Below are 15,000 nucleotides of genomic sequence, written 5' to 3' on the forward strand. Positions count from 1 at the left end.
CAAAGTAGAACTAATTATCATTACAAAAACTTCGCACTTAGACTCGCTTTGAAGAGGAGGCAGACGTGAACTCGGAACTGGCCTATTTTCTATTGGTTGAAAAGCCCCACACGACATCGTAAATGAAATCACACATGTGCTTAAATTGAGGGGAAGCCAGGGAAACAACAAACATGGCCGATAATCTTGCGATGGAGAAAAGTGCACTCGTTTGAAGCGCTTGTTGTCAGCATTGATTAGAATATTCCAGCGCATTTGAAGCGTTAGAAGCAAGAGAAACACTTAACATTGTTCTTTCAAGTTATAAAAACTTTGAGGATTTAAGGAAATGCTCGATTTCACTACATGAATCAAAGTTGCTACTGTGAATACGTGTTATGGACGTTGTTCATGTTGGACAAGCTCAGGTACGGAAGGCTGATTGAACCAAAGACAACTTGAGCAAACAAACCAAGAGGATGCCAGTTGTTTGCTAGTTGAACGAACGGTATAAAAAGAAAACACAAAAAGCATACAAGCAGGAAACTGTTTGCATGTTCAATTACTTTCAATGTTCAGTGAACGTTACAACCGGTACAACGAGGTCATGCAGGAAGGTTACAGTTAGAAACAAGAAATTCATAAAGTGTTAGTTACATATGTCGTATATGTTAGCAAAGTAAGTTTTCTGATACAGTAACAAAATTAAGTCTGTTTTGTCCTCAATGAAGATCTGTTGAGAGAATGGTTTAATTCTCAGGATTTAGCTCTCCACACTTACCACAATCTTGGTAAGATACATAACCCACATATTTAGATGAGACAGTTGATGAAATACATAAATTTGTATAGCATATTCTAGCAAACTATGCAGACTAATGATATTTGCAAAGATGCACATGTGGATCGGTTACTTGACAGATTTTAATCAAGCCAAATAATGAAGAATGTAAAGTGTATTAGGGGTTTCAAAATGTTTTGAAGTAGGCGCCAACTCTGGAAAAACAGGCGGCTGTAACAATCGAGATTGTTTGTCACGAGCTAATTGTTATGACCAGCATAGCCGGCGACATACAGTCGAGTAGCCGACAGAACTCTGGCCGCCGGCTTGTATTGAAACCCCTGTGTATTTACTAATAATTAATGCAGTTATTGACTGAGAGATCTTGTTGGACCCGAGGTGGGAGGCGAGATCCCACCTCGGATCAGGAGTAAGAGGCCGGATCGCAGGTTAGACACTGAGTGGTGGATGCCAGGTGAAAGGCGGGATCCCACCTTGGATCCCGGGTGGAAGGCGGGATCCCAGGTTGGACCCTGGGCGGGACAGGCGGGATCCCACCAATGGTGGCGGGATCTCGGCAATCCCACCTGGGATCCCTTATATCAGAGGTTGATCTAGAGTATCAAATAAAACTACATGATCTCCATAATGGTTATCCCCTAGGTCCAGAAAAGGTTAAAGTCACCAAAGATATGTTGTCTGAGTATTCTAAAAAAAATATTGCAAAATATAACATCAACTGGTTTGGTACATAAACTGATACCAACCTTAAAAAACAAAGAAAATTATGTTCTTCATTACAAAAATGTTCAATTATACACTGATCTTGGATTAAAACTCACTAAAGTTCATAGAGTACTAAAGTTTGATCAATCTCTATGGATGAAACAATACACTTGACTTCTTCAAACTTATGAATAATTCAGTATTTGGTAAAACAATGGAAAATCTACGAAAAAGAGTTGATGTTAGATTGGTAACTAAAGTGTTAAAACTAGCTCTAAACCAACTTATGTTAGTAGTAGGATCTTCAATGGAAATCTAGTAGCCCTGCATAAGATTAAAGAAACACTAACCCTAAACAGACCGGCATATGTGGGTATGTGTATTCTGGATCCTTCTAAGACATTAATACATGATTTCCATTACAACTACATTAAAAATAAGTATGGAAATAAAGCTAAGTTATTATTTATGGATACTGACTCTTTATGTTATCAAATTAAAGATGAACATGTATACCAAGACATTTGGAATGATAAAGATAAATTTGTTTCAGGCATCATACAGAAGATAGTAAATTCTATGACGAAACAAATTAAAAAGTCATCAGTAAATTTAAAGATGAGGCTGCTAGTATTCAAATAACAGAATTCATCGGCTTGCAAATCTCAAATGTTTTCATATATTAAAGACAATGATATAGTCGGAAAAACAGCTAAAGGCATAAAAAAGATTGTTATAAAAACTAATATTAAACATGAAGACTAAATATAAAGAAACATTATTTGGTTATAAACAAATGTATCATATAATGAAAACAATTCGGAGCAACAAACATAAAATCAGTAGTTAAAATGTTTTTAAAAAGTATCATTATCATGCTTTGATGATAAAAGATATTTATTAAATAATGGGATAGGGCAATTTTCGTCAGTGATGAAGGTCGGACACGTTTTTGTTCTCTCCGTCGTTTCATTTTATTTGCTCCTACCAGGGTTCTTTTTTAGCGTGAATAACCACGAAGAATGTTTTCTAACTCAGCATGGAATAACTGTGGTTGCTGTGGTTTCCCAAGATCGTGTTTGGTCCGAGAAAAGGCTGTCTTTAACAGATTCGCCTTCGCTGTATTTTGGAAATCTAGCGAACGCCATTTGCCTTCCTAATAATGGATGCAAATACTTTTTGTCATCTGGATGGCGATGTGTCAACTACAGTGTGATAGATTTGTTATCTGTTTGCTTGCCTGACAATAGATGCAATTACCTACCTAACAATGGATGCCATTACTTATTGTTATCTGGATGGCGATGTGTTAACTACAGGGCGATAGATATGCCATCTGTTTGCTTGCCTGACAATAGATGCAATTACCTACTGTTATCAGGAATACGATGTGTTAACTACAGTACGATTGATTTGCCTAATGTATGTTCGTCTGATGTGCGAAAGTATGTCGACAAACGCAAACCGAGGATCAGAAGACACAGGCGGTCATGCGCCTACTACGCGAATTCGTGCGCGACATTCCGTCTCACGATAAGCGGTGAACTAATTTTCAAGTTGAATCCTGGTCCGGTAGAACGCAGCCAAATACCAACAATTGTGACGATGCGTGCTGACACAAGGCTAGAAAATAGATCGACACGTAACTCTTTGAACCTAAAGTATGTACAATGTTTTGGACGCTCTTTGTATTTAAGTTCTCGCGGGCTGGGTTCTCTGTCCTTGTGCTTATTAAACGCCAGGTCAGTGAGGAATAAGTCAGCGGTGCTTTTGGACTACCTATGCGATTGCAAAGCTGACCTTTATGCAATAACGGAAACCTGGCTTACGGAGAATGATGCTGCTGTAAGAGCTGAGTTGAACCTGGACGGGTATAATTTGTTGGACCACCCACGGGAGGGTCGGTGTGGTGGCGGAACGGGTCTCATTTACCGTGACTCCTTGCGTGTTAAGGAAGTTGAAGCAGGTGAGAAGAGCTCCTTTGAATTCTCGGAGTGGACTGTGACTACGGTCAGTAACTGTATTCGTTTGGTTATAATCTATCGACCACCATATTCTGATAAACACAAGGTCCCAACAACTGTCTTCTTCAGGGAATTTTCAGATTATCTCGAATCAGTTCTTCTGACTAAAGAGCAACTTTTATTCGCTGGAGACTTTAATATCCACGTTGATGATCCGCATGACCCTGATGCTATAAAATTTGCAGGTCTGCTCGAGTCATTCGGGCTTCAACAGCATGTGAGGGGCAGCACTCACAAGGAGGGCCACACCCTCGACCTTATAATCAGCCGTTGCTCTGAGACCGTTTTAGCAGCTCCACCTATAGTTGACCGGTTTATTTCAGATCATGCGTCAGTCTGTTGCAAGTTGATCCCAAAGAAACCGCCTGCGGTAAAAAAGCGGGTCACTTACAGGAAATATCGATCAATAGACATGGAGTTGTTTAAGCATGACTTGGAGATGTCCTCTTTATGTCAACCACCTTTGACAACGGAAACACCTGTATATGGTGTTGACAAACTTGCTAAGGACTATAATTCCACTCTGTGCATGCTGATCGACTGTCATGCTCCACTGAAATCTAAGACTGTGAATGCACGCCCTTCTGTTCCCTGGTACACCGCTGAAATAGGGGCTGCTAAACGTCTTCGGAGGAAAGCGGAAAGGCGGTGGCGGAAGACTGGCCGACAAGAAGACCTTCATGTTTTTAAAGCGCAAAGAAACCGTGTAACTTACATGATGAATGCTGCAAAAAAGGACTTCTATACTAACTTTATTGCGGAGAATATTGTGGATCAAGGGAAGTTATTTAGGGCAGCCAAGAAGTTGCTGGCTAAGAAGGAAGTACCGTCTTTTCCTGACTATGAGGATAAATCTGTTCTTGTGAATGATATCGGAAAATTCTTTATCCGCAAAATAGAATCCATCCGCTCGGATATTGACAAGGCCGCCAACTCTTGTGCAAACATGGTCTTACCGGAGGATCCAGAGGTTGGCCCGGAAAAGGCACTGTATGCTTTTCATCCTGTCAGTGAGGACGAAGTCCAGAAGCTTGTCCGACAATCTGCAAAAAAGTCTTGTCCACTTGATCCAGCTCCAACATCGCTTGTGGTCTCCTGTCTCGATGTTTTACTGCCGGTTATTACACGCATAATTAACTGTTCCCTTACATCTGGGGATTTTCCTGAGTGCTGGAAGGAGGCGTTAGTTTCCCCTCTACTCAAAAAGTCTGGCGTGATTTCAGAGTTTACTAACCTTAGACCTGTGTCTAATTTGCAGTACATTTCAAAGTTAACGGAACGTGCCGTCTTCGATCAAACGCATGCGCATTTGACATCACATGGCTTATATCCTCCATTCCAGTCAGCGTATCGAAAGTGTCACAGCACTGAGACTGCACTTTTAAAAGTGCAAAATGACATCCTAATGAACTTGGATTCTCAACGAGTGACTCTTCTTGTGATGCTGGATTTGAGTGCAGCGTTCGACACAGTTGACCATAGATCTCAGCGCGTGTCTTTTGACCAAAAATTATCGGAGAATTTCAAATTGCAATGTGGTGTTCCTCAAGGATCATGCTTAGGGCCATTGCTATTTACTATCTATGCCAGTAAGCTTTTTGAGGTTATTAAGAATTATCTACCACAATCGCACGCATACGCAGATGATACTCAGCTGTATCTTTCATTCAATCCTGACTTGGCTTGTTCGCAAAATGACGCAGTTGAAGCAATGGAGCAGTGCATACAGGCTATACGATCGTGGATGATCAAGGACAAACTACGCATGAATGATAGTAAGACGGAGTTCATGATTATAGGCACCAGAAAGCAACTGACTAAAGTGAACATTGATGGTCTTACCGTTGGTGAGAGCAGTATAGTTCCCGTAACTTCAGTTAGGAACTTAGGATAATGGTTTGACCAGAACCTGAGTATGATTCCACACATTAATAAGATATGTAAAGCTGCGTCTTTTCATATTTACAATATAAGGCGGATCAGAAAGTACCTCACCATCGATGCCGCACATACGCTTGTTCACTCCATTGTTATTGGCCGCTTAGACTATTGTAATAGTCTTCTTTATAAAGTTCCCGCGATACACATAAGTAAGTTACAACGCATCCAAAATAGTGCTGCCCGGCTCGTATGTTCAACTCCGAGGTTTAATCATATTACACCCGTCTTATTTTCTTTGCACTGGCTACCCGTTACTTACCGTATCGAGTTCAAAATATTAGTTTTGACGTTTAAAGCAATTTATCAACTGGCGCCGTCCTATATCTGTAATCTGGTTCGATTAAAGGATAAATGTAAGTACCAGCTTCGTTCTTCTAAAGAACTACTATTACAGTTTCCCATAAAGAAAACAATAAAAACTCTGGGAGACAGATCATTCCAAACAGCTGCCCCTGTATTGTGGAACAGCCTGCCTGCGAGTGTTAGAGACATCGATGACTTTTTGGTTTTTAAACGAACTATAAACACTTATTTATTTAGGAAGGCTTTTGCCTGTTATTGTTAGATTGACTACTTTTAAAGTTATTAATTTCAAGTATTCTTAATTATATTTTATTGTAATTATTAGGAGTAGTTTTAGTTGTAAGGCGCATTTGATCATATTCAGATGTTAATTTGCGCCTAATAAGTAATAAACTAAGTAAATAGATAGCTATGCATATGGGCATTATAAAATGAAATAAAAAGTTACAATATAAAATGATGATAATAATAATAATAATAATAATAATAATAATAATAATCATAAGCATAAGCATAAGCATAAGCATAAGCATAAGCATAAGCATAAGCATAAGAATAAGAATAAGAATAAGAATAAGAATAAGAATAAGAATAAGAATAAGAATAAGAATAAGAATAAGAATAAGAATGATAATGACAAATCAATTGAAAAAAACATAAAAAGTTTCACTAAGGACCAACTAAAAAAAGAAGTTTAAGCTGTGAAAATTGGTTTTCAAGTTTCGAAATTAAATAGAGCTGAAGTTGAAAATGTAATAATATCAAATTATTTATTGTTTCAACACCTGCTTAATAAAAAAAGGAACCTAAAAAAATATTTTCAAAAAAATCCAAAACCTGTTAAACAAAACCAAAAAAAATTTAAATCTTTTACATAAAGAAAAGATGATACAAAACAAAAATGCATTACAAACCTAAAAATGTTAAACATATTACAAAAACAAAAAAAAAATAAAAATACTGATTATATTTATTGAAATTATTTACGGACAAACTTAACTGTCAAACTTTACTCACAAACTTAGTCATAAAACAATCTTGTTAATATGCTAATAAACCGGATGTCTCACTATGGTGATTATTTCCTGTTCAATTTGATTATGCAAATATTTAAACACATTAATTTTTCATTTGATTAGATTTTTTGATTTATTATTTGATTTATTTATTTTTAAAAACAAAATTTAACACAGCCACTGTTAGTAGTATATTAGTTGGGGATGTATCAGATCATTTAAAAAAAAAATTATCTGGTATCCCCAACTACTATACTACTGACGGCCTATGACAGAAGAGCAGAAACGAAAGAAGAGATTAAGAGAACGAGAACGACAAAACAGTATACCACTAATAGCTCAAACTTGGTGGAATAAGTTACTCCAAAAATTCCTCTCTTCAACACTAAACTGTTTGTTATTTTCACGGATGAGTTGTTTCAAGTGGATGCATATTTTTTAAAAAGTGGTTTAATTGTTTCCTTTGTTCAGGAACTCGAATTTATATTCTCAACTGGATTTAATAACAATCATCTGTACTCTTTTTGGACATAAAGAAGTAATTCATTTGTATGTTTGGCTTTCAAATGTGAGCGAACAAAAGTTTTTTTACTCTGTTTGTGCCTAACTGTTTTTCGATGTGACTGGACAGGGACAAGACTATTTTGCCCTTATGTTATAAACACGTAATACTAATCACGATGATTTCTCGTAAAAGTGAGGTGAAATACCACGCACAGGCAGGTCTTGTTTGAATTTTGTCCTTTCTTGGTGCTTCTGGTTCCGACTTAAGCTGGCGTGTCTTAATGAAACACGTCAAAATCTAACTGATGTCGTTGTCAGAGATAAAGTGGAATAAAGTACACGAATAAAACTATTTTTTTTGGACCTTGAACTGAGAAAGACGATCCGTCACATCACGAGCTGATACGTCTGTGACTTCTAATTTTAGCGTGGTGCCTATTCACTGGCTTTTGACAGTTGACTCTGAAATGGCTTTTTTTTCCTTTTCCGTTCGCTTGCTGAGCATTTGCTTGTTTTCTTTTAAAACTCGTGCGATTCAAGAAAAATTAATTGCTTAACCGGAAACACCAAAACGCAGACAATTCCAAAGCTCTTTATTTTCACTAATCCTACAGCCAGTAAGAATAAACAACCCGGGAGCTCCGCTTTTAGGCTTGGCGAAATCTATATATTACGCCTTTATAGGGTTCCTTACCTTCATACTGAGTCGTTACTATTTTTTCACTTGCAACTCCTTGAAACACCTTATTCATGGCCAACACCCTAAGAGTATAGTTAGTGCCTTTTGTCAAACTCTCAACAAGGTAATCGTTAGCTGCAGCACTTGTGGTCTTGTTCAGAATGACATTGTCACCATGCATTATGATCAAATTGTACCCTGTAAGAGGACTACCCCCATCATCAGCTGGTGCAATCCATCTCAGTATCAATGAAGAGGCACGAATATCATTGTGATTTGTTGTAAGACTTGGAACCCCAGGTGGTTCTTTAAACAGACAAAAAGAAAGAAAGAAAAACAAATAATATTATTACAACGAACAAAAGTACTTTCTATTGGGATTTTTATGAAAGGCAAGGTTCCCGTTTCTACTAAATTCGCTGTTTATGTCATAAAACACTATCCGGGTTTCAATATAATTTTCGTTCGATTATTTTCATTTGAATGCCTTCTACAACAAAAGTAATGGGCGCTGAATAAGTATTTTACAATTTAATTCTCATCCTCACATTAGTTCTACAAACTGTTGGTTCAGCCTGGAATTTGTAAAGGTGTTACACTAGCTGCCGCTTATACTGTGAACATTTTATGTCACAAATATACTCGAACAATTGAAAACAATAAATATATACATGTAATTTAAGAGACTAAGTAGCATTCATCTGGAATTGGATAGAACAGTTAACAGCAAGAGCTACATGTGTTCATATATATTTCTCTAATTGCTTACTTATTTGGTTCAATTGCACCCAGCGTGTAGCAGCAGCACCGACTGCGTTGTTGGCTTCACAAGTATAATTTCCGAAATCGTGATCAGCCTTCATGTGTGCATCTACCGTGTTTTCTGTGGACGTTACTTTCCTTAGTTCAGTTCCATCTGGTCTTTTCCAAGTGATCGATGGGGTAGGAGAGCCATCTGCCACACACGTTAGTTGAACTCTTTGTCCAATCCAAGACCGCTTTGTTAAGGGAGTCACTGAGGTTATTCTTGGATTATCTGGTGAAATAATTGTTTCATTGAGCGATTTAAATTCAAAGGGATTTCCATGACTGTTTCGTTTAATGCAACAACATGACGTCACAGCAAATTAGTCTAGAGTATCTTCAAATGCAAAGGCAAGATTCAATGTTAATAGCACGTCTGCAGAAATTACCCTTTCATTGCTAGATTCTTCTTCAGTAAGATCTAGAAGTGGGCATATTACTTACGTTTGTTGATATCTTAGCAGTCTAAACCCATCCTGATGAACTAAATAATTAATGCAACTGATTTGCAAATCTCTTTTTGTTTATAACTTCCATGTTATGTATTTTCATAAAGTTATTTGTTAACTTGACACATTCGCTGTACATGCTAGGAGTCTAACAACCTCCAATGGATTAGTGTATATATAAATAACGCTAAAAAAAAAACAGCTCGTACTGACAATGTTAGTTTTTAGGCTGCAGAAGATTGGGACACTAGGCAATTGCTTAAGAACTTATAGGGTGGCCTTAATGATTAAACGACTGTGATAGTATAAACGGCACAAAAGCAAAAATATTGTTCTATTGTGGAAAGGGGTCCCAAAGGCTTTTGACCAAGGTTTTAGATTAATTAATTATTATTTTTTTTATTTAATCACTTTCACCACAGCAGAGAAACATGCTGTGGTGGGACTAACACAACAGAGCGAGGCTCAAATTAAGTGCGCTCTTTTACCCTCCCAACCATGATATACCACAGAAGACAGACCACAACACCGGGATCTACATGTCCTAGTCTTTGCGACAAGTGTGTGTTTTTTTTATGTCCCACAGGATTATGAACATTGAAGGGTTGTGAGAAGGGGCCTCCGGTTTATCGTCCTTATCTGAGAAGACTAGAGAGTCTAACCATTTGCAGATGTAAATACAAAGGCAGCACTTTCTTCTCAGTTATTTAAAGACCCTGAGTGTTGGTCCGGCCGGAGTTGAAATCACGACCTCCTGCGTGACAGCCCGGTGCTCAACCAACTGAGCCAACGGTGCGCCTATGCGATAATAAATAGTTTGTCATTCTTCCTTGGCAAATCCCTAACTAAAGATTATTGGATAAATATAAGAGCTATTTTAAATTATTACTCACAATTTATAGTGATGAAGACATCTTTGGAAGCTGGGTTTCCAATGCCATTATTGGCTGTGCATCTGTAGCTGCCTTCATCCTGCCTTTTTATCTCAGTTAGTGGCATATTGACAACTGTGTTATCCGATAGTCTTGACCAAGTGATATTGGAAACTGGGTTACCACCGGCTGTGCAGTTAAGAGTTAAGTCATTTCCTTCATTTACCGTTTGATTAGCAGAGATTCCAATGATATTTGGCGGACCTGCAAAATTAAGACGTGATGTGCAAACTTCAACAAAAGACTTTCCTTCTTTAATAATAATATTGAGCACTATGTTCCAATTTATATATTTTTTAAAAAGTTCAGAAAAATAAATGACTGGTAAGGAAATGGCTCTTGCGGTTACTTTTGATGATGGAAAAGCGCTAAATTTCATGCAAATGTTTGAACAATGACAAAGGTAAGATGTCTTTTAACACCACGGCAAAGTGCTTTTTAAGGAGCGTTTCACGCGTAAGCTAATGAAACAGTAGCCTTAAGCTTGTTCCTTTGTCTCTTGAATAAGTGCCAGTTTTCAGCCGGAGGGTTTTTACGAAAAGCTCTATACAGTTGGCAACGACGAGAGATATTAAGCTGGATCACACCTGAGATAAAGCTTCATATCTCTCGTCGTTGCCAACTGTATAGAGCTTTTTTTTATAAGCATTACCATACTCACCCTCGACAAATAACTGAACATGATCATATTTTGTGTCATAAGGTGGTCGTGGCTTGATCTCGCAACAATAATATCCTGCATCATCTGTTTTAAGTTCATGAACAGTAAAAATAATGAAACCATTGCTAAGGTTTCCAGTTACTCTCCCTGCATATGCCACTGGGGTTGTAATTGCCTCTGGACCAGTCTTCTTCAGTGAAAATAGAATTTGACTGGTATCAAGCACAGATGGATTATCTGCTCTTGAGAGACCCCACCGAACCTTATTAACATCCCCAATGAAACTCCAATTGAACTGCAAAGAAGCGCCAACAAATCCTGTTACGGCCTTTCCCTTATAAGAGGAAATGAACTCCGCCCCACCTGTAAGAGAAATAAATGGCAATCCCTAATTTGGACTACATCAAGTAAACAATGTCTCTACAAGTTCTATGAGTTAGAGTTTCATCAATCATTAATGATATTTTCTTCAAAAACATTTATATTTGAGGACTAAACAAACATTTAATATTGAACGCCATTAAGCATTGTCGTTGTGTTTACTTAATTGATTGTATTACTTAGGGAGCCGAGTGCACCGTGGCAAGCGGACTCTGTATTTACCCAGACGCCTTTGCTCTAGTGACTTTTTTGTTGAGAATCCGCCATCTTCGCTCTGATTGTGTTCCTGTTGTGACTACTTTGTTGACTGGTTTAATAACTAGTTCAGCGAACAAAATTACAAAGTGGCCATGTCATTCCATCGTGAAAAGATAAAAGCAAGACTATTTGAGCACATAAAAATTATGCAATCTCACTGGGTGATGTAAACCGTATGATATCATAATAGTTGGCACTAAAAAAACAATTAGTCCATCAGCTGAAAGGATTTTAATAATCACTTTTGGGGAAACCAAACTTATTTTATTTTAATCTTTCAATATTCAGGATTATGCAAAGTTGTGATGGCAATGCTAGAACGGTAGCTTTCATCGTGAAAATTACATTTCAAATACACTCCCACAGCTCATCCAATGGCCACCATTTTGTTTTCCTGAAATTAGCCTTTACGTCCTGTGCATGTCTGGTGTCAATGAAAAATAATTATCTCGTTAAGAGTCACGAATGAGGTCACAAATGGTGCACTAATTTACAACAGTGCAATTATATAACGATTCGCCAAATTGATGTCTTTACATCATAAATGATACACTATTCTCATCTGGGTAATACACGCACAAAAGCCCAAATAAGCCAATGTACACTCCCTAAAGCCCAGAGTGACCGAGGGAAGGCATAGCATTCCCACGAGCCTTTCTGCTCTATTCAAGAGCAATCACTTGTTTATTCAGTCAGTTCCAGCAAATTTTAAGGTCTCTAGACCCGTGCTAGGAGATTTCGCTTTATTCCTGTCGCTTCCATCACTGCGCCACATGGCTCAGGTTCCGATAGCCCCACTTGCAGCAGATATTCTGGCGGTTTTACAAGAACCAGTCGCACAACCTAGTGCACAGCCTGAGGCTCCGGCCGTCCAACCTGCTGCTTCACAAGCTGATGGTCTTCAACCTCCGCCTGTCGGCCAACTTGAGGCTGTACAACCCGCTGTTGAAGTCCCCGCTCAAGGAGCGGCCCAACCAGCCGATCAACCAGAATTGGTAAGTTCGATATTTTTTTGTTTCGTGCTGGTTTTAGTTTAGGACATGCCTTGTCGCCATTGACCTGTTTGCTTTCGTTTTTTTTTTTTTTTTTTTTTTTTTTTTTTTGTTGTTGTTTATTCAAATCTATTCTCTAGTATTTTGTGTTTCACACGTGGCGTGGGTCCTTTAACGTCTAGGGTTACCTCGCTCAAATTTTGTTCTAGTTTTGATGGAGCGACTGGGGTTATGTTACTCGAATTTTGTTCTAGTTTTCTTATAGAACGACTGGGGTAACCTCGCTTGCAATTTCTGCTGGGTGACCGCGCCTTTCTCCCTTTCCATTCTCAGGACCTCAAAACCCTCTCTTCTAAGGTGGAAACCCTTCAAAAGCAAATAGCCACAGACAGTGTGGAGCATGCGTTGGTTACTGTACGCCAACTTGCTGGCCGTCCTTTCCCTTTGATCGACAATCACTCCCTCGTGGCAGCCCTGGAACAACTTGCTGATGTGGCAAGGCAGACGGGACATGGGGGTAATGGGAGAATACATGGCTGTACGGACGTGTGTTTGAGATGTCCGCTTAATTTTGCCTTCCTACGGAATTTGACACTTTAAAAGTGCTTTGCATCAACGTCTAAATATGTAACATATCTTCTTTGCCCTTAATTCCGGCAAAGAAAAACAAACGAGGAGATCGAGGATCAACTGAAGAAGATACAAGAGCATCAAAGAAATCCAACATGGCGGCTTCTGACAAAAGCCATGGTATTGCAAATGCAATCGAACACTAGGTGACGAAGAAGAGCCCAGTCTGCTTGAGATCAAATAAATTTTAATCGCTATCAAATGCTCAATATCATCGATTTTCGAGGAAAATAAAGCGCTGAGGAAGGACATCGAAGAACTGAAAAGCAACATCAACTTCAATGACAAAGAATTCAAAGACTTGAAAGATTCGTTACAAAAGAGTAAAGATGAAAATAAGGAACTAAAGAATTCGTTAGCATCGACAAATAGTCAGCTTAAAGCGACCCAACATAAATTGTTATCACAAGCGGAGGATTAAACTCAAATGTGGGATGACCTTGATAATTTAGAACAATATACTCGTAAAAACTCTTTACTAATCCAAGGGCTACCTGAAGACGCATGCTCTAGCACAGAAATGGCTGTTATCAAAGTGGCAGAAGCGCTAAACATAACCGTGGAACCTGAAAACATCGAAATTTCTCACAAGTTAAAAAATGGAAAAGGAATTATTGTTAAATTTCATAGCCACAAGGTGAAATCAAAGCTTTATAAGGAGCGCACGAATTTGAAAGATGTAAAAATTTCTGATGTGATTCCCAGCTATCCGGTTCATGGACAACAGCGACGTATCTTTATAAATGAGAATCTTAAAGTTTACAGGCGGTGGCTAGTGAAAGCAGCGAACGAGCGAAGACGAGGTGGATCGCTTCTGAGTGTTTGGACACTCGATGGTAAGGTGTACGTTAAGATTTCACCGCGAGGCTCGCCAATCCGTATTTTCGCTGAGGAGGATTTAATTAATCTGTAGAGTTAATCAATATAGTTTTTATACTTTCAAAATTGTAACTACATTGTTGGCAGTTCCGGTTGGAAAGTGTCCGTTTGGAATCAACTGATCATGAACGAGATTTTACTGCCATTAGGCTATTCTTGCTTTGTATTTTGGCTTTATTTAAGTGCTTTTATTTATGTTTTGTATCTTGTAGTTTCTATGTTATTGTTCATTTATACTTCAGCGTCCGGTAACTTCGGCTATTTCCTGTCAGTTCCATCGATATATGATAGTCTAGCAATCTGCATGTTTTGGCTCAATTCTCAAGCAATTCCAGGTATAAAAGCGAGTCGCTTTCTCATCCTTTGGAAAATATATTTATGTCAATTACAGTTCCCTTTGCAATCCTCACCCTCCAATTTTAGCTCCTGCACCGTGATAGATAGTCAGATCCTTTTCTGTATTTTCTTTTCTCTTCTCTGAATGAGTGCTAAAATATTCAAGTTGATTTCTTTGAACGAGAGAGGGATTAATAATTTCCAAAAGCGGAGGACAATTATTTCATGGTGTCGCAGAAAAAACGGCGATTTTGTGTTTTTACAAGAGACGCATTCAAAGAAAGAAATAGAAAGACAATGGAGAAATTAATGGGGTGGAAAATCAATCTATTCTCACGGGAGCTCCAACTCAGGAGGCGTTGCAGTACTAATTAAAAATGGTGGAAGAATTACTTAAAGGAAGAAAATCAAAGTAATACGACTAACCTAATTGCCATTGATAAGATGACTTGCAAAACAATACACAGGTTACTGGTCGAAAACCGAGACTCTACTCCGCCAACGGTAGAGAAAAAGCTGATGGAAATGGGATTTAGTAAGGAAGAATGTAAGAAAATTTATTCTATACCTTTCGTTGCCACAAAAGAAAGGTACTTTCAATGTTCAGTATAAAATAATTCACAACATACTTTATACAAACGCTGTTCTTCACAAAATGAAAAAAGTCGAGGATCCTTTCTGTCCGAATTGTTCAAATGTGGAGCAAACAGTCAACCATTTATTTG

General features: G+C 38.2%; 1 protein-coding gene across 1 annotated transcript in view; it reads right to left on the reverse strand.

Moving 5' to 3' along the window:
* LOC137982559 (uncharacterized) overlaps window positions 1-15,000 on the reverse strand; it is a 70,699-nt gene that overhangs the window by 45,067 nt on the left and 10,632 nt on the right. The window contains exons 2-5 of the mRNA XM_068829672.1: window positions 10,800-11,162; window positions 10,100-10,342; window positions 8,723-8,989; window positions 7,969-8,259 (exon numbers count right to left, since the gene is read on the reverse strand). Of these exons, the coding sequence (XP_068685773.1) occupies window positions 7,969-8,259; window positions 8,723-8,989; window positions 10,100-10,342; window positions 10,800-11,162 (1,164 nt within the window). The remainder of the gene's footprint in view (window positions 1-7,968; window positions 8,260-8,722; window positions 8,990-10,099; window positions 10,343-10,799; window positions 11,163-15,000) is intronic.

The sequence above is a fragment of the Montipora foliosa genome, chromosome 13, assembly GCF_036669935.1.
Source record: "Montipora foliosa isolate CH-2021 chromosome 13, ASM3666993v2, whole genome shotgun sequence".
NCBI lineage: Eukaryota > Metazoa > Cnidaria > Anthozoa > Scleractinia > Acroporidae > Montipora > Montipora foliosa.